General features: G+C 37.4%; 1 protein-coding gene across 1 annotated transcript in view; it reads right to left on the reverse strand.

The window, feature by feature from the left end:
* LOC116912791 (transmembrane protease serine 11D) overlaps positions 1-20,419 on the reverse strand; it is a 58,071-nt gene extending 37,652 nt beyond the window's left edge. The window contains exon 1 of the mRNA XM_032916953.1: positions 20,173-20,419. Within this exon, the coding sequence (XP_032772844.1) occupies positions 20,173-20,180 (8 nt within the window). The 5' untranslated portion in view covers positions 20,181-20,419. The remainder of the gene's footprint in view (positions 1-20,172) is intronic.
* Between the last annotated feature and the right edge of the window lie 317 nt (positions 20,420-20,736).

A 20,736-nucleotide genomic window follows, 5' to 3' on the forward strand; every position in this document is an offset into this window, starting at 1 on the left:
GAATAATTTAATTCCAAAGATTTGGTGGAAGTCTGTAATGCTCTAGTGGTTTTTAAAGCTCTTAGGGGCCCATTAAATAAAACCAAATGACCATGCCAGTGGCAATGGATTGAATGCTATTTTCTTAAAATTCTTATATTGAAATCTTAACTTTCCAGCAGATGTGGCATTGACAGTTGATGGAGGTGATTAGGTTATGAGGAGAGTAAACTCCCAAGTGGGCTCAATGTCCTGAAACAGGAAACTACATGTCTTATGTCGTATGTCTATTAAGGTTATCCATAACTATGGAAACAGGTCAGCAGACACAAATACTGCAATTGATGCAGACCTCTCAGCCTCCAGACTGTGAGAAATAAAATTCTGTTGTTTCCAAGTTTCCTATTACATGTGCCACCTCTATATCAGCTTCCGTGGAATAAGATCCAGCCTTCATGATGGGAGCAAGAGTGGCAGATATGATGAAGATAAATAGAAAAAAAATAGAAGATAAAGAAGGGGGAAATGGATCTGTCTGAGGTGCTGAAAAGTTACAGTGACCAGGAAAGACCTACCAAAAATGACATTTGAATAAACACGAAAAAAGTCAGAAAGTACCTATAATGGCAAGAGATCTAGGCAGAGAGAATGGGAGGCAATGAACCAGGGTACCAATTGGTGTATTTGAGAAACAGCCTGGAGGGAGGATTAGTGACACCAATGACCATGTGGGTTGGCAGGCTGAGTGAAGGGGGAAGAAAGAATAAGGAAATAAATTCAATGAGACTGGCAGAGAAAGTCATAGCAGAGACAGTAATTTGGGGCAGGGCCTGTAAAGGCTATCATTTGAGTGAGGCAAGTACTTGAGGTTTGGGACACAGGAAGAGAATCAGGTCCTTTCTTTTAGTGGGCTCTTCTTGGTAGGTCTGAGACGGAGTGAGAGAGAATGTAGGAGGTTATCCAGCATTCAAGGTGAAAGACAATGTATCTTAGATAAGATGTTAAGTGGCCGGGGACTGGTCAGAGTCTAGGCATCTTTTAAATTTGAGTGTATAGAATTTGGAGATGATTTTTTCTGAAAGGTCAATTTTAAGTTGAATATAGAATTTTTATTCCTTTGCAATTGACTCCTGAAAACACTTCTAGAGATTTAAAACAAAACAAAACAAAACAAAACAGAAAACCCTCCCTTCCCCTTTCCCTTATATGGAATCTTCCTGTCCTTAAGATTGTATTTAAACTTTTCATGTGATGTTTGTAATACACGATGATCACCCTTGCCATTCCGTCTTCTTCTGTGCTGCCCTGCCCTGCTTGAGTTGATTTAGCCAGACTCAGTATCTGGGCATGACACCTTGAAGAACCTTTGTGGTTTAGTTGCCTGGGTAAGTTATCTTATCCTTGAGATGGCTCATGCATTAGTCCGCCTCACTGGGTCCTTTTTTCTCCCCCATTGCTTCCTGATCTCAAAAAGCTTGCTTGTTTTTTTTCCTACTCTCTTGTACAAGTTCATATGTCAAAAAAGGGCATTTCTACATATTTCCACTTACAAGTTATTCGCTTGTGAAAGGCATCACTGAGTCTTCTTAGTCTGTCTATTTTGACCAGTAGAAGTTACAGACTTTACGTAGGCATTATTAATGCAAATCAACAAATGACTCTACAAAGATGGTTTTAAAAGTAATTTTTACAATAGTTTGGAGGTACTAAATTAAAGATTAAAGCGTGCGCCATGCATCCCAGTTTTGAATGCTGGTGTACATACAAGTGTAAATCAAAGGACAATCTCTACCAGCTATTAAATGCTTGCCATGTGCCTGCGCCATCCCAGGCTTTCCTACCTCATCTCGCTTAATCCTCATAAAAGTACGCGTTTTATGGATGAGGAAACAGCGGCTGAGGGATTAAGTTACTCAGCAAGTAAGTGACAGAGCTGTCATCTGAATCCAGGTTTGGCAAGTTCAGTTTGCCAAGGTCTACCTCAGATGGGAGGAGAATGCCTGCTAATTATACGTTGTGGTTGACACTCATCACACTTGCTACCTCTCTTGTTGACATTAGAAAATGGAAAATCCAAACATAATTCACAGAATATGCAGATAAAGTATGTTTATGTTACATGCTGGAGTTGTGAAGAACGTAAAAACTATGTCCAAAAGAAGACATTTTATCTCAACTTCAACCCCAGGCAGTTTGTTGCCACAAGGCAGGCAGTGGGAACTATCCAATAAAGTTAGTTTTTATTTATTTATGTTTTATGTTAATGAGTGCATTGTTTAAACAAAGTCTAATTTGGAACCTTAATACTTTAAAACAGATCAAAATAGAAAATCATTTTTTAAAATTGTTTGTGGAAATGGGGTCTCCGTTTCCTGCCTTACTAGCTAAACTCTTTATTTTTGTTTTGTTTTGTTTTGTTTTGTTTCCCTTGATAACCTTAAGTACACATAGAATACTCCATAAAAAGAAAGAAGACAGCATTCTTCAGCATTGTGTAACTCGAGCCGTGAGTCATAATTTAACCCAGAGTCATGGCTTGCTGAGTGTATTGACTTCATAGGGAATTCTCAGTTCATATGGACGGGAAGAATTCTATACTTGAATGAAAAATTGGCCTCACTGTGCTAAAAATCTTATTTTCTTTTAGGGGTTTGTATTCTTATTTCTTTTGACCTTGAATTACATTTACATCCATTTATTTTTCTTGACGTCAACCACTCTATACAACTTAAAAATATAGAGAGAAGTGAGAGAGCCTACTGTTTTCATGAGAACCAGAGAAAGACAACTCCTTTAAAGGGGTGTCCTTTAGGTTGCACATGGCTCCCCTCTGAGGCAAACAGCTAAGGGAGCATGGGCTTCACTTTAGCCCCTGGTCTTCCACTGGAAATCACACAACTTACATACACTTCACAATGCACAGCTACAGAGAGAAAAGCAAAAATGAAGTGTCCTGCAGACTGTTGCTTTGAGGTTTAACATTCTGTACAATAAGACACAATGCAAGCAAAAGACTGCCATGAATTGTGTGTATGTGCATGCCCACTCATGTGAGTATATCTGTGTGCATGTGTTTGTGTGTGTGAGAAGAAATGGGAGGAAGTGTTAAGGAAAGGGGAGCAGAGCGAATGATAGTTCATGAATATCTGTTGTCAGTGAGCCTTGGAATATGAGTTCTGCTTCTTCACAGGCTGGCTATTTTGGCTTTTGGGAGTTCAGTATGTGATTACAATAGACAAGTTGCTTTACTTCTGGGAGGGTAATGAATGTCTTTCATTTGATGCACAGGTTACACTTTCTAGGTGGTTCTATTTTTCAATGAGTTATTTTCATATTCTGGAAGTCCTTTGGCATTCTTCTTCCTGTTCTAATGTCACTATTATTTCACTACATAACTGAAATGTGTTCCAAGATGCTTTAGAATATTAAGAAAATATTTTCACTATATCCTAGTTAAATTGTGTGTGCGTGATTGTGTATGTCTATGTGTGTATGTGTATGTGTGTGCATGTGAGTGCACACTTGTGCATGTGTGCATGTGCACAGGTGGTGCATTGTATAATAAGTATGTATGTATGTGTGCAGGTGCACACACTCATGAACATACATCTGAATGCTAGAGGAGGACCTCAGGTGTTTCCCTCTGTTACTGTCCATTAAGTCTATTATTAAATCTCAAGCTCACCATTTTTACTAGCTTGCCAGCAAACTCCTTGGATCCACTTGTCTCTTCTCCCTCCAGCATTGAGCTTACAGGCTCTTGTATTCATTCCTGACTTTAAATGGATGTGAGGGATCTGAACTCAGGTTCTCTTGTTTTCACAGCAAGCTCTTTCCCACAAAGCTATGTTCTGAGCTCTGAATTCTGTATTGCAAAGGATATACCTTAGGCTTGTGGAATAATTATGAAATAAGACAATATTGTAGACTATGTTCACCACAGTGAGTCTAGGCTGAGAAGGTTTTGGGATAGGAAGCATCATTATGTCTTCTTGTCTTAGAGGTAGGGCTTAAGCTTGAAAAAATAGTATGAAAAGCTAAATTTGACTACAATAAAATGATATACTGGATGAAAAATATAAACTACAGTATATAAATTTCTAGATGAAGGTGGTCAGTAATACATACGAACATTGCTCAGTTCTAATAGTGTGTGTTAAGAAACTTAGGCAGCCATGAACTAATATTTTAAAACACAGCACTATGATCTTATTTTATACATGAGACTAAAATTTTGATGATGCATGATCCAGAGTAAGTAAGGCTTCACTATGGCTTACCAATAGAAATGAAGGAGCTATGAATTTTGGTCTCAACTTCTTACTAGCCAATGCTAACTCTTAATATAATAACTTATAGTGATGAATGAAAATAAACTAAATGTTCATGTTCAGTGCTCAGGTATGTGGTTATTTAAACAGTGGGTTGAAGAACCACACCTACTTTATTAAGCCATCAGTCAGCGAGGGATTAGCTCATGTACTTAGGGCATGGTATAATGAGCCTGCAGTCAAAGGTTTAGTTTTTGGATAGATTTTTTTCCCCTACTAATTCTTAGCTATATTCTGGACAGTTATTCCTATTTGCTTTTTCAAAATGGTGCTACTTTTGTAGTAATTCCTTTTCTCTACTACAAAGAAAGGGGGAAAGGGAAAGAGAAATAAAAGGAAAGAAACGTGGAACTGAGTGAGATTGGCTGGGAACAAAGCTACATCACCTATGGTCCACATTGATCACTCTATTGATGATGTCATGCTGGACTCAACATGTTTTCTTGCTTTATTTTGCATATTTTAATACATTCTAGTTTTTTAACAATAAAAAAATTGCTGATGCAATTATGTTTATCAGATATCTAAGAAAGCTCTATATATTTGCCTGAAAATGTTTTTTCTTAATTCTTAGTTCCCGAGAGAGTCACTATCCAGAATTTTCTATCCCATCCTGGTATTTCCTTATAACCCCGAAGTAACTTCAACTTTCACCTCTTGTTTTACCCCTCTGGACATCCTGGCTTTGCAAAGTTCACTGAAGTCAACTGGATAATGAATGAGGCAGAAATTGCTTCAAAGAAAAAAAGCTCCACTTTCTGGAAAGGACTCATAGTTCAGTTTTACTCGTAGTAAAGAAAAACAGCAACTTCCACACGTAAAGAGGAAAGGCAACCACGGAGCTGACCTGTTCTGGAACTCCATGCAGGGAGAACCAGGCTGTGTGGCTACCATATGCAAATTTTCTTGTCTACTGTTCTCTAACGGTGACAATGAAGACACAGTGGTGCAACTTGCCTTTGGAACAATCCTTCATTGTCACAGAGTTAGCCACAGCACTTCCCTTCACACCACTGGTTGTCCCTGCTTTCCCAGACTTTCTTCGCTTCAGCATAGCATGCTGGGTATTGAAGATTTTGCAGCTATCTTAAGGAGTCTCCCCCCTTAGTCACATTGCTAACAGCCTTTCATTGTAGGTGCTGTCAAGCAAATCTTTGATATCTATGTAGTTTGCAGCAGAATAATCTCAAAAAATATTCCTTAACCAACTTACATGATTTCTTGGTTCCAAACACAAATATTATTTGTCTATTTTCCTCCTCCTCATCATCATCAAGCATGCCCTGATGAATGGCTTTTTTTAAACAAAGAATTGTTGCATTTGGTAGAGGAACAGGTTCACCAATTTCTTCATTCATTCCCGTTCTAACAGACAGGAGAGGTCATAGATTGTTTTGTAATTTCTAGGTCAACCTCAAATATCTCTTCATCTAACTGTACAATGTGTGTTCTGTTTCAAGACTGTCAGCCCAAGACTGATGGGTGTGAGGTGGCACCCACTTAAGAAGAAAAAGACGAGGCCACTTGCTCTGGTTTCTTAGTATTCAATCTGCTCAAGAAGTGTTCATAAAAAGATTTTGGCTTGGAGGAAAGTTGATTCTGATATTGAAAGAATTGTAAAGGATTTTCTTTAAATGATGTGAGTATGTACTTGTGCAGGTCAGAAGAGAGCATCCACCATGTAACTTCTGGGATCTGAACCTGGGTAGGTCCTATGCAAGACCTATTCTCTAAACCACTGAGCCATCTGTCTAGCTGTGTAGCCATGGACTTTTAAAAGAATAACACAGAGATGAATTGCTGTTTTGGCCCATCATTGCAGCATATCATGTTGTGACATTGATCTGCCCCACATCTGGGATTAATAAGCTCGAAGACGTTCCTTAGTTGTAGAAAGCTTATTCAAAGAAACTTAAGCATTCTTCCTTTTAAATTCAGAGTTCTGATACAGGTTTTTTTTAACCATAATCTTTGAAATGAAAACATCTTGCTAGTTGTTTATGACCTTTGTTATTTTTGATATTTTAAAGTAAAGAGGGATCTATGGAGTTCTAGCATAGCTAACTGAATGAATGCTGTCATTGCTGTCATTCTGTGCCTCACTTTTAGGTTTCGGTCTCTGTGTGTTGTATTCTTTCTGCATTGTGATTCATTTTATGTGTTTTCCTGAGAAAATTATGTCTTAGTCTTTTTAGGAAAGTCATAAACTTAATATTCCTTCTGCTTTCAGGGAAATAATTTTATCTAGCCATATTTGGAAGTTTGTTTTATATGCCTTGAAGATTGTGGTAAGCACAAAGCTAGAAATTACAAGATGAGGTTATGACTCCAAAAATCTTCTTGAGGTATCCTCTGCCCCTAAGCAAACAGTACAATTGGTGTGGGACAGAGATAATTGACAAACTCTGACTGGTCGGGAGAATTGGTAACAGATTCCAGACTTATTTTTACAATATGCTTAGAGCTTTCTGAAAATGTAGTTTAAAGATAGGGGATCAGATAGGGCATACTCCTGGAAGAATAGAACTCAGGAGCTAAGGCAGAATTACTAAAATAACCTTTCCTACTTTGTAATGTAGATGCTGAAAAGATAGTAAAAGGAGTTAGGTATTAGTACTTACTGTTCATAAAGAGACCAGTTCATATATTTGTTGTTTGTCTGGAGTGATTGAAAACCTTAAATACTGCTAGTCTAAAAGCAGGCTGTGTTTGCTTTGGTGGAGACATTCTTTAGATTGTTTGAATTGGAGTTAGAGGGCCAATAATATAAATAAACTCTCTTCAGTTTATATTTTCTAATTGTAACTGAATGTGTAATCCTGGGCGTGTGATGAAAAAATCAAACAGATCAGACAAAATTCTATAATCTGTACTTATTGGATAATCATCAGTCTGTTTTTGTTCCATGAAACCTGTTTGAATAAAGAAGCAACCTGATCGCTGGTCAGTCAGAGCTGCAGGATTTCACTGACCACTACACCTGACTCGCTCCTCCTTTGCCAATTCCTTATCTCCTCTCAGTACCACACTGTCAATGGTTGGGTCTGGCCCCTGGCAGGTCTGTCTGTCTGTCTGTCTGTCTGTCTATCTATCTATCTATCTATCTATCTATCTATCTATCTATCTATCTATCTATCTATCTATCTATGTATCTATCTATGTATCTATCTATGTATCTATCTATGTATCTATCTATGTATCTAATGTATCTATGTATGTATGTATCTATGATCAATCAATCTATCTAACTATAAATGTTGTGGCTTTTGCCTCATATAGCAGATGGTTCAGCTGGGAGAACGTTGTGAAGTACTGAAGAATACTTACTGATGGACACAGCCACATGAGAATTGCCAACTTGCCTCCCCTCAGTGTGTGGCATCATATTTTATAACAGAGCTGCTCTTTTGTTTATTCATTGAAGGCATCTAAGAGCTACTTGACATTTCTGTAAGGAGTCTGTTAATGAGTTTAAGGTATTTTTTTTTCTTATGGCTATATTGCAAAATATATTTGTTTTCCTAAGACAGCACTGTAGAGCTGCACAAATGGTAGATCCTGTGACCATCAGTGATACTGTGAAGCTTATTCCTCATGCATATGGACACGGCCAACAGAAACACTTCTGGAACTTATGATGTTGGTATTTCATGTACATTAACTAGAAGTCATATTGTTTTGCATGTGCAAGCGAGTGTGATATATGTACATGTGTGTTTGTGTCCATGTGTGTATGAGTGAGAATGAGTTGGGGTATGGAAAGTTATATATGTGTGTTTGTGTCCACACATGTATGAGTAAGAATGAGTTGGGGTATGTACATGTGCATATGTTTGGAAAGTCGAATGACTTTGTGTGAGTTTCTGCATCATTCTATATCTGACATACAGAGTCAGGGTCCTTCAAGGAATCCGAAGCTCTGATTCCTTCTTAGTCTGGCTACTCAGCTTTTCTTGAGTATTCTCTGTCTCTACTTCGCATGGCGAAATTACTGTCAGTTCCTGTGCCAGGTAGGCTTTTACTTGGGCACTAGGAATAGACGTCTGAAGCTGACACTTGTTTGGCAAATATTAACCACTGAGCCACCTCCCAGCTCTGGTTATTATAAGTTCTTAAAGTGATGGGAGCAATTACCTCATCGTCTCTATTGTTAAAGAACTTGTCCTAGTGTTCTGAAAGTGCTGACACAGGCTGTCTTATATTGTAACTGATTAGTTAGCTGGAGGGAGCAAAACGTGTACTCTAGAGGGCACTATTGTACAATGGTAGAATTCTATTTCTGAATTCTAAAAAGCTTAGGCATTGGAAAAACACATCAAGTCCACTGAATTTCAAAGCAAGAGTTAACTACTTGGTTGAAAATTTGTTCCTTGCCTGTTCCTAAAGATAACCCAAATAATTATATCTATATCTATATAAAATTTGGATATCCGGATTTAGTGGTAAGGTTGTGTTTTTTTTTTTTTTTGCTTATTTTTATTTTCAAAAAGATGTTCTTTCACCTTTATTTTCCAGATATTTGAAAATTATGAATGTCCATGATGGCATGTGCTGTTTAGTTATCAAAATGCCACTTTTGGAAATGAATATATTGAATACTTGGATATCTTTTGGAATAAAACTGCTCTGATCTGATTTTGGTGACAGTTCAGAATTGCACTAAAGACACAATGGAATTCCACACTTTAAACACACAAACTATTCAAATTTACCTTTTAATAATGGTTTACATTATAATCCTACAATTTTCAAGGTTTCTGCAAGTAATTGACAACGTAGGCAGGCTTAAAATGACTCAGAAACTCAATAGGCCAGGACTCAATGCAGTTGGCAGGCAACAGATCTAAGAGAGAATATTAAATGGGGCGGGGGTATTGTTGATGGTAAGCAATTTGTTACACATAATAGCAAAAGCATCTGAGATTTGGAATGATTATCTTCTCTCAAAATAAAAAAAAAAAAAAGCTCTTAACTCTAGAATAAAGCTCCTCCCATGCACTTGCATTTTCTCTTACTGGGTGGAGAAACAAATAGCTCACTAGAGACTGCTCAGGAACCCAGGGAGCCCTCCAAAGGTGTAATGTATATTTGCATCAACTGTCACAGGTCAGAGTGGAGAAAAGCTGGGGAGACGGAAAGCCTCACAATTCCATTCAGGCTGCTGAAGCGAGAAAAGCTACTGTCCTGTGAATGTTTCTCAGCCCGATTTCTTCTTTCCTGGGCCTGAGCTGGCCAGACAGGATTGTTTTTCCCACTTACGTGAGCACACAAACATTTATATCCCAAGTGTGTAGCATTTTAAAAATTCACAGCATTCTTGGAGCTCAGGAAACTGCTACTTTGACTCATTCAAAGCAGGAGAGAAAGGATATGTTAAAGGACATGTTTATTCACATTTAACTACACCAGAAAACTTTTTGATATGCACCTCCATTTCCGTATTAAAACCTCTAGAAGCTATCTTAAAGCTTTATAAAATAGTTCTTTCCTGTGGCGCTTCTTAAAATTTAAGGCACATGGGAATTGTCCGTTAAAACGCACATTTCAAGTCGGTGGCTCTGGGTGCAAGACTTCATTTGCAGTGAGCTTCTAAATTATGCATAACTATTGAGTTATTTTATAGCAGGAGTTTTAGAATCAATTGGACTACAAAAGTTCAAAGACAAAATTCAGAGCTTTTATTGACATACACTAGGTCCCTGCCTCTTAAAGTCATCCATTAGGCAAGTTTCTTCACTAGATATTCAGACCCTTAGCCTTTTGCACCATTAAAATAAACCAACCCTAATGTGTAGCTAAGTGTGATTTAATTTTTATAGAAAAAGGACAGAAGGAGAATTAGGGGTGTCTATGTTCAGGTCATAGAGATGGGATACGTATTGTTTTCTTTGATACTATCTCTACAAAATATGTTCCAAGGTGATGAGGAATCGGTTCTCTCCAAATACTCTCTTGAATACAGAGGGTGATACTATTGTTGAAAATGTGTTCATTCTCCAGTCATTAATTGGATTGTTAAATATAGACCTAAATATGAAAATGTTCTTGACAATTATCAGGAGGATAACCTCATTAAATTTGAATAGAAGGAATAGAAGCTGCATGAAATTCCTTTAAGGTGTTGGGGTCAAGAGTGGGGAGATCGGAAGTGAAATGAGAAGGATGACGGAACAGGAGGAGGAATACCAAAGAAATAGATCATTAAGTGTATAAGTTCTAGCTATAATATACTCATGGATGAAGAGCTTGAAGTACAAAAGATATTCAAAATATATTGAATAAAGCAAGTCAAGGGAGCTGGTGCAAATATATTGGGACCATTCTTTGAGAACAGCTGACCAATGGTTGCCACATATGACTTAATGGGCAGAACTGGGATTGTGCCCTGTTTGTATTCATCATGGTTAGTTTCCTTTAATTACTCTCTCTAGTAAATGACAATTGTTCTCATGGACAAAGTGCAAGGAGGCTTTTAGTGAATCACGGACCACGCCCAAGATTAGCTATTTCAAATGCTTTTAAGTAATATTTACTTTCATGCGTGTATTTTTCAAACCTCAATCTTGTATGGTTTTCAGAATCAGAACGAAGAACTGGGCTGCTCTGTATCGTTTTCCCAGGATGCTTCAGTTCCTAGCAAAATGAGCAGAGTTGCATGGTCTGTGAAACAAAAGTTCTGCAGCCATTGCAAAAGGCGTCCTGTCTCAGAGCTTATGAGGTATACTGCTTGTTACCTGCTTATGACCTGGGAAGCAGTTTTCACAGGGGGTTGGGGCACTGCTATGATCAGTTATTCTTCTTGGTGCCAGAAAGTCCTTTCTCTCGACCTCTTTTTTCTTCTTTGTCATTTTGGACAAAAAAAATCGGTAAGGTTTCTGGTGACTGCCACACTTCTTCCTCATTCTTCTTTTACATTGAATGGAACTCCTCAGTTCTATGACCCATCAAACAGACGCTCCTACCTCTCATACAGGCTCCCCAGATTTGTCAGCACTGTATTCCTGACAGGAGTATGTAATAGGAATGGGGAAGAAGATCGTATTTTATTTAAAAAATCATATTTTATTCAAAATATATTTTATTCAAATCATACTTTATTCAAAAATGCCATAATGATAATGTTGTATGGTATTAAATAAGGAAAACATGTGTGTCTGCTCATGTGTCAATTACTTGTTTATCCATCTCTCCAATTGCCTTGCTCAATTGTAAGCTCAATGAGACAAAGGGAGGCAGATGGCACAGTATACTCAAGAGCCCAGACTGAGCCTACATGAACTGAATTTCATCCAGTTTTTAATCTACTCTGTGAACCTAGGAAGTCACCTAACTCAATTTCCATATCCGCTAAGGATAAATGAGTTAAAATTTTGTTAAAACAACTATGATAGATAATGTTGGGTTCTTGGAAGGCCCTGTAGTAGGATTTGGTATATTAAAACAAAAATTCAACACAAAAACAAAACAAAAAGTGAATGCTGGTCCTGACTGATTTGTTGCATACCACGGCATCCAACCTGAGTCTGTACAGGCAGTGATGGAGGTAAAGCCTTGTCCAGTCTGAGTTTCTGCTACACTTTCTAACCCCAAGTGGAAAGCCAGGCATCAAAGGAATCCTTTTATTTTCTTGAACGATGTATCGTGTAGTCTGTTGCTTCTGGTCTTATGTAAAGATGCATATGAATCACTGTACACAGCCTCATATCCTTCATTACTACACAAGTAATAAAGAAGATACAATTGTGACAACTATGGGTTTTGAAATAACACAGTCCTAACTGACTACTAGACAGGGATGAAACCACTTTGAACATTTGTTTCTTTGTGCAAAAAAAATTTGAGAATACGTACTTAGAAGTTGTGCGGATTAAATGAAGTGCCATCAGTAAATTATACTTTTTTCTTCTATGTAAATCCCAGTTTTAGTTGGAAATATAATTTAACATGCAATAAAACTGATATATCATTTAAAATATTTAACTGACCAAAAATTAAAATGTAATTGAATAGCACAGTACATTTTTCTTATTTGTTTATTTATTTATTTATATATTTATTTATTATGTATATAGCATTCTGCCTGTATGTATCCCTGCAGGCCAGAAGAGGGCAGCAAACTCACTATAGATGGTTATGAGTCACCATGTGGTTGCTGGGAATTGAACTCAGGACCTCTACAAGAGCAATCAATGCTCTTCTGAGCCATCTCTCCAGTATTGCAGAGTACTTTGTTTATAACAACATGCTGGAAGATTGGTAGCAGTTTGTAAAATGACAGGATATTGGCAACAGAAAGGAACTTCAAAAGCATCTCCTTCCCTTTTCTCAGGCAGATGAATAAAACAGTAAGTGGACAAACGCAGTACTACAAAGGTCAGCATTTATGCTTCTTGATCTTTTGCCTCAAAAGTTTCTCAGAAGCTTGTTTTTCTCTGTAACACAGTGTGTGATGGGAATTGCATGAATATAGTATTTATTAATGAACATTGAAGCCTTCGTAAACAACTGAATACATTCATGTAACATTCTACTAGGCATTGGAGGCATGAAGTGTTGCCCTTGTTTTCAAATCCTCATTTCTAATTGAGATAAGGTCTGAGTATTACATCTTCTAGGTATTTCATAGTCATAGAAACATTCACTTTCATTAAAGCACGGTCTTTTGTTGGTAGTAAGTAGAGAAAATAGGCTGTATAATATATATATATATATATATATATATATGTATGTATGTATGTATATGTATATAGTCTTCAGTACAAACAATAAAAGTTTAATTCCAGACTTGTGATTCTGGCTGACGGACATCTGTATTCTTGTATTATATGACCCACTTAGACATCATATTTGTATAACCACAATAACTTGACACTGAGGGGCCTACTCTGTGGTCAACTTCTCCATTAGAGTCAGTAATAAATGTGATTGGTACTCTGCTGCTTGGCCTGGACTGAGAACCAAATGCTCACAAAGCTGTCCTTTTCTAAAATAGTCTTCTTTCTCTTTCTGTCCCTCTCTCAATCTCTTAAATACCTTTTGCTAGTTGCTTCGTCTTGAATTTCTTAGTGTTGTTTTAGCTCTGTTTATTTTCTCCCCAATTCCTCTAGCTGATCTAATTCGGACAGTTTTAATTACTGTTCTAGCCAGTCATGTGCCTAAGAACAGAAGGAGTTTGGGAATTGCAAATTTTCATGTTCACCATCCACACAATTTCAAACAATCTGCTTGTGCTGTTCAAAAATCTACATTTAGGAGTCTGATAGACAAGAATAACCAAAGTTCATATTTTAAGAAACATTGATCTATGCATAATTTCTTGGCTGTAATGTCCAACTGCAACCTTCACGTATCTCCACTTGGCATTTAGCATTCGGTGTTTCCAAAATGAAGTGTTCATCTTATCCTTTTAACTCTCACAACCTTCTCTTGCCCCCCTGCCCCAACAAACAAACATTTCCTCCAATTTTCTGTCTTATTGGATGATACCAATATCAAGCAAGTTGCTCACGTCACTCTAGTGGAAAATACTCCTGTTCACGGTCTTTCCTAGCTTTACAATTCTTTTAAGGATATCATGCAAACTCTTTAATTGCCTTTAAATGAGTGCGTAATCTGTTCTGTATGCATTTAAGTTTCTGCTGATAGAATAGGTCCTTAAGGAAGTTTTCCGTGAATAGGTAGATTGATATGTTTTTCATGACAATAGACATTTCATCTTACGAACAAAGATGAAATGGGAAATTCTCGATCACTAATATGGTTGGCTTTTAGCCAATAAAGGTGGAATTTTCAGTAAATATTGCCTGGTATTGCTGAAATTTCCACAAAGCAAAAGTTTCACAGCTGCTTCCATTCATCCTAATTAGCCAAAGCCCCTAAAGTTGCCTTTGTGGCGTTACTATAACTAGAATTGGACAGTGATTTACTTATTTAATTTTTTAGTGGCTGTTCTTCCAATAAATACGACAATAACAGAGCTTAGACTTTTTCATTCTAATTCTGTATACCTTGTATCTAATGGTTTCTACTAAGAAAAGCAGATTTATGTTCAATGGATGAGCACATAATGTATAAGATAAGCAATAATAAGACAAATACTGCAAAAGGCAATATTAAACAAGACAGTTAAGCATGGTTCATCTTGCCATATGATCTTAAAGCTCATTTTCTTTTAAGGAGTTGGGGAGGAAAGGGTTTATTCAGCTTACGCTTCCACATTGCTGTTCATCACCAAAGGAGGTCAGGAGAGGGACTCACACAGGGCAGGTACTTGGAGGCAGGAGCTGATGCAGAGGCCATGGAGGGATGTTACTTACTGGCTTGCTTCCCCTGGCTTGCTCAGCTTGTTCTCTTATAGAACCCAAGACAACTAGCCTAGGGACGGCACCACCCACAATGGGCTGTGTTCTCCCCCCCTTAATCACTAACTGGGAAAATGCCTTACAGCTGGATCTCAGGAAGGCATTTTCCCAAGGGAGGCTTCTTTCTCTGTGATAGCTCCAGCTTGTGTCAAGTTGACACACAAAACCAGCCAGTACAGTACCCCATCGGGAATGAGCTCTGTTGTACGCTGTTTAAAGCTCATTTTCAATGAAGAAAACTTTTGTGCTTCTCGATGAATAATCATGGTCACCTGGGGCTACCAATTGCCTTCAAGATCACCAGCTTACACAGGATCCAATCCTCAAGGATAAACAGTATCACACAGAAAACATAGGTAGAAAAGAGAAGAACTACTCCTCCAGTCCAAATTTAGGAGAAAGGAAAATGAGAACCATCTTTTTAACAAGCTGAGAAATAAAGAGGGTGGGTGGGGTCAGAGAGAAACCAAGAATGTAGAGAAAGTTATTTTATTTACATTTCAAATGGTGTTCCCTTTTCTGCTTTCCCATCCATAGGCCCCCTATTCCATCTTCCTCCCCTTCTACAAGGTGTTCCCCCTCCCCAATCATCCCCCATGACATTCCCCTACACTGGGGGGTCCAGCCTTGGCAGGACCAAGGGCTTCTCCTCACGTTGGTGCCCAACAAGGCCATCCTCTGTGGAGAATTTAAAGCTTTATAGAATTCATATATAGAAGAGGGAATGAACAGCGATGGAGTGCTTATGAGTAAGACAGGCATGGAGACCTACATCAGATTTTGCAATGTGGATGATTATTAAGAGCTAAACGCGAGCTGTTTCAGAGGTGTTTTAAGGAGAAACCATTACTACTGGGATAAAATTATTTGCAAACATAAGCATGCACACAATGTGTCACAGAAAAATAACTTGTAGAAATATACCCTAAAGGGACTTTGTGCATTTGTACCACTGAATCTGCTAGGGACCAACACTCTGAATGGATGTCAGCTGTAGGATACCCTTAGAATGTAATTCTGATAGCTATGATTATGGACACACTATTACAGGCCTCCCAGGACAATTTTGATCACATTTTATACATTTATGAAAATAGAAGTTATGTTTTAAAGGACGTGCCCCAAAGGTGGAGAACCATGAAGACGAGGAAGGATTAAGACATCACCCACAGACAGTAGTTACACTAGAGAAGGTGAAGGGAGAGAAGCCGGAGGATATGGCACATTTGTATAGGTGCCTACAGGGGCATGGATATCAGTGATATTTATTTTAAGCAGATATTAATTATCCATAAATTCACTTTTAAATGCCCACAGTTTTGAGAAACCATTACTTTGCTTATTAGAATTATTATTTTGAATCTTTTGTAAGTTAAAAAGCATTCAATGAAGGTAATTTATTTGTAAATCTAACAGCAGACATTGCAGGAATTGTATCTTTTCAGTATAAGGTTAACTCACATAAAAGCATCCTTCCTCACTATACAGACAGGTCTAACTTTCGGCGTATGTTATCAATTGTATGGCCGAGAAATGCTCTACAGGTTATTCTTGTGAGTAAGCCCAACTTTATCAGTATAATTTCCCAATGAATATCTTGTACCAGCATTCAGAATAGAAAACTGCTGACATCTTGCCACTTTAGCTTTTTTTTTTTTTTTCAAAATAAGTAAGACATTGCAGGTCGTATCCCTTTATTCTTTCTTCTCCTGTCTGGTTTCCTGTTCCCATTTTATAGTCAACCGAGCATTATGGGTTTAATGCCTCTCTTTTTTGGTTTGTGTGTAAGACCTTTGCATAGTTGGGTATTATATTCATGAATTGAGTACAGTATTGTTCTGCTATTTTTTACAATTAATCAAAGCAGTGCCTGGTATAGGTGCTATCATGTAGCATTTTCTGAGTTATTAATTGACTTGCATCTGAATTATTCATTTAAACTGCTATATAGTAAGTCTGTTATAAAAATTATGCTATCTTTGAATGGATACTAAAGACTTTCAATTTAAAAATAGCTTGTTTTGACTTTGAAGCACTGAGCCCTAAATGGGATGTCTTTATTCAACCCTTCTGTTCAAGGCTCAGGAATTAATCTATGCAGAAGAGGAAACAGAAAGATTGTCAGAGGCAGAGATGATGGATGACTCCAAAAACCAGTGTGTTCCAGACACAACTGTGCTGATACACATGACCTCACAGTCTATGAGAGCACTCCCAGAACCTTTACAGTTCATATCTGACAAACCTGAGCACTGAGAAAGGGACTGGATAGAAAATCTGACTCTTAACCAAGAAGCTATTTGCAGTTGATACATCTTGGGAAAACAAACATCAGTTTCTTCCAGTGGAATGCAAGTTGGTCTATCAAACACATTTCAAAGAAGGCCCCATGCCCAGGGAGATAGACTCCATGATTGTGTGTGTGTGTGTGTGTGTGTGTGTGTGTGTGTGTGTGTGTGTGTGTGCTTTTAGTTTTGTATTTATATTTGTTGCCTTACTGTCTTGCTTGCTTCTTTTTGACATTTGTTATTTGTTTTGTATGTTGAGAGAGAGAGAGAGAGAGAGAGAGAACAAGAAGTTGAATAGGTAGCAGGTCGAAAGAATATGATCAAAATGTATGTTAATGACTTTTAAATGAAGAATTTTAAAAGGAGAACAGCTCATTTTGTGTTCAGTTATCATTTACTTATTTTTATTTTAACAGATAAATAAAGATAAATTTGTTTATAGGGTGCCACGTGGAATTTTGATATTTGAATGTATCATATAATATTTAAATCAGCATTATGTGCATGTCCTAAAATATTTATCACTAACTTAAGATAAAAAGGTTCAAGTGTTTTTTTTATACATATGGTATACTATTAGTATGTTATCATTGTCTGCGCTCATCTGTAATTGGACTTTTTGTGTGTCATAGTTCATGATACCTATCATAACAAAAACTGAAAACCAAAAAAGGATGGAAGATAGATGCCGGTATAAAGCACATTTTAGAAAAGTTCCACTACTAAGGAGAGGAGATGTTAAAACAAGAAGTACTTGAGGAAGGAATTTTTAAGTGAAGATAATTCTACATGTCCTTATACTGATGATGTTTCAGCAAGATGACGCATGTGTGCCTTATTCCTTCAAATGTTAAGGTTGGGCAGACTTGATTTAGAGGAGCCAACAAAAGACTTCATGGGTTATAGAATAGCTTATGTTTCAGGGGAAAATGAAATCTTACAGAAATACCTTGTGTGTGATTTCTGGTGGTCAAAATGACAATAGTTATGAACTAATTTGCTCTAAAATATGTAACCCTGGATGCCAAATTGGAGCTGACCTGTCTGTGTCTCATGACATCATCACTTCTCCATCCCATACTAGCATTAGATGGTCTCCATGACCACAGAGACACATTGGTGCTTACCTACCTAGTTTGTATAAAGAAATACACGCTCTGCCCAATGATTCGCAAATGTAAACACAGATTTTTTGCAAGTTGAAACAACAATTCAGAGACCAAAATGGAAACTAGAAAAGGCGTAAAACACATTTGGATATAGGCAGACTCAATTTTCAATTTATCTCATGTTCTTCCAGGCTCTTATTTCAGGCCCTTATTCTGATCAGAGTTGGCGTGTCTCTGTATTCAGCTAATTGTATCATCAGCAGTGACAAAAGAGAAGAAAGAGGAGATGTGGTTTGTTATGAAAGGAGGAACTCTGCCAGGACCTGTCTGTTCCTGGGCTGAGATAGGCTCACGCACCTTAAGTATTCCTTTAAACTGTGTTCTGAATGCTGACTTGGTAATCACCATCATGTTTTCTAAATCTCAGCCTCATCTTGCAACTTTTATGAAATCTGGTGAATATAAATACTCTGGATGGACCTAAGAAACTCTGGAATACCACAGAACTTAAATGAATAACCACCATTTCTCAACATAAGTGCCTAAGTTCTGGAGCCTGATTTGGGGCTTCTGTCCTGAAGGAAAGGAACATGAACAAAGAAAGGAATACATCATGTGTGCAACCTTCAGGAAAGGTCAGCTTGGATGAAATCCCAGAGTGCTATGCATATAAGAGAGCAATCAGATATCCCATAAAAGCCCACTGTCAAACAAAACGGTTTCAGTGTTACCCAAAGATGCATCTAAAAATAGGTAAAAACTGCCTAGAATTACCTTAAAAAGTATATTATTAAATCTGTTCTCTTTTCTCTACCTGACCTGATGTGCTGACCTCTCAGATCATGTGGAAGAACTGGGAAACTGGAATTTAATTAAAAAAACAAAACAAAACAAAACAAAAAACCCCAAAAACCTCCCAGTGCCATTTGAAAACTTTCCCCAACTCTACACTCTGGAAGTTCTAAGCTTTACTCGGCTTGACTGATGGAGTGCACTGTCTCCCAGGCAAGCTTTCGCAAATTTCAGAATTTCACCAATTTTGCATAATTATGGATTATACATAATGAACAAAAAGAAAACAATTACAGTAGGAACAGCTTGTTTAAGAGGCAAAATGTGGCCAAATGTAGAGTCTTTGGAATCAAAACCCCAAGAGAAATATGAAAGAACTTATTTTTATGCTATTGCTGGAAATGTAGACTACCATCTATTTCTCACATTCCTGTCGGAATACTCAAGTACATATAATCTTACATGAGTTTTCATTATTCAATATGGTTTGACTTTTGTTTCTTCTTCTTCTTATGAGGTTAGAGAAAAGCTCAACCATTCTTATACCTACCCAGTGCCCTTGCTTTTATTGATCCTCCTGTTAGCGCAGTCTGCTAGTTAGTCTGATATATCTTTTTTCTATGCTAATAGAAATGCAATATGTATAATATATACGATTTTCATTAGGTTAGCTAAACTTGTATTGCCTGAGGGCAGGTTAGGAGACAATTTGTATTTTATGTAGATGTTTATGAAAATAATTGATCATTAATCAAAATGAAAATTGGAGAGATGACAGTTTTCCTAAATATTAACAATACTAACTAAAAGTTAGAAATATTATTGCATAAAATATAGACAAATACTGCCTTTAATTTTTTAGGAAGGACATTAGGGTTCATGTCTTATTTAGTAGGTAGCAATGATATTGCTAAGAATCAAAATATCTGGTTTTCAAAAGTTCTAACGCAACAGAGAAAGTTTTTTACTGATTATAGGTTTTCAAAGTTCACACTTCAGTTTCTAGTAACTGAGACATGACAGAGACCTTTCCTTTTTTAAAGATAATGTGGTGATGCTAAATCATCTCCTTAGGTTTATTCATTTGGTTTAAACAAATCCCCACCCCCTCCCGCAAAGGCAGAGACTCAGCTAAGCATGCTGTCTAAATATTAGGCACATTACTTAACAATTTCCAACAGTTTCACTGAAGTTTTTAAAGAAGTGACTGTAACTATTTTGTACAGCCCCAATTTTTAAAACATCTTTGCATTTCACATACTTTCAGACACAATAAAACACACAAAGCTTCAGCAACAAAAGCAGGTCTTACCTATACATTTTACTCTTGAATAATGAAGAGGTCCTTGGTTCTGTCCGTCCTACTGCTTTGAGATTCCCTCTCAACTGAATGACTCTTTCGTGTTCTGTGTACCTGAAGCCAAAGGAGGAAATCCCGTGTAATTAAAACCCAACTTGTAAAACAAGTCTGAAAGAATCAGCTTGAGCCAATGGTGTGACTTGTGGGCCAGAATCAGAGATGGAGACACCTTACAAATCAGAAACAATCCCATTCATTCTGGTAAGTAGTGAATACACACGACTAGAGGTGGCAGGTGTTTTTCACAACCCGATGACCACATATCTCATTGTCATTTTTATGCAGGAGGATGTGACACTTCTGCTTACTGTCATACTTTTCATTCCTCACTACAGAAAACCAAGAACTATCAGAAAATACCATGCACTGACAGATAACTCCCTCTGAATATTCTTTTCTCTGTGATAAAATACTTTCCTCCTCTTTATGACAGAGAGAGAGAGAGAGAGAGAGAGAGAAAGAGAGAGAGACAGAGACAGAGACAGACAGAGAGAGACAAAGAGACAGAGAGATGCA

This window comes from Rattus rattus, chromosome 11 (genome assembly GCF_011064425.1).
Source record: "Rattus rattus isolate New Zealand chromosome 11, Rrattus_CSIRO_v1, whole genome shotgun sequence".
In the NCBI taxonomy this organism is placed as follows: domain Eukaryota; kingdom Metazoa; phylum Chordata; class Mammalia; order Rodentia; family Muridae; genus Rattus; species Rattus rattus.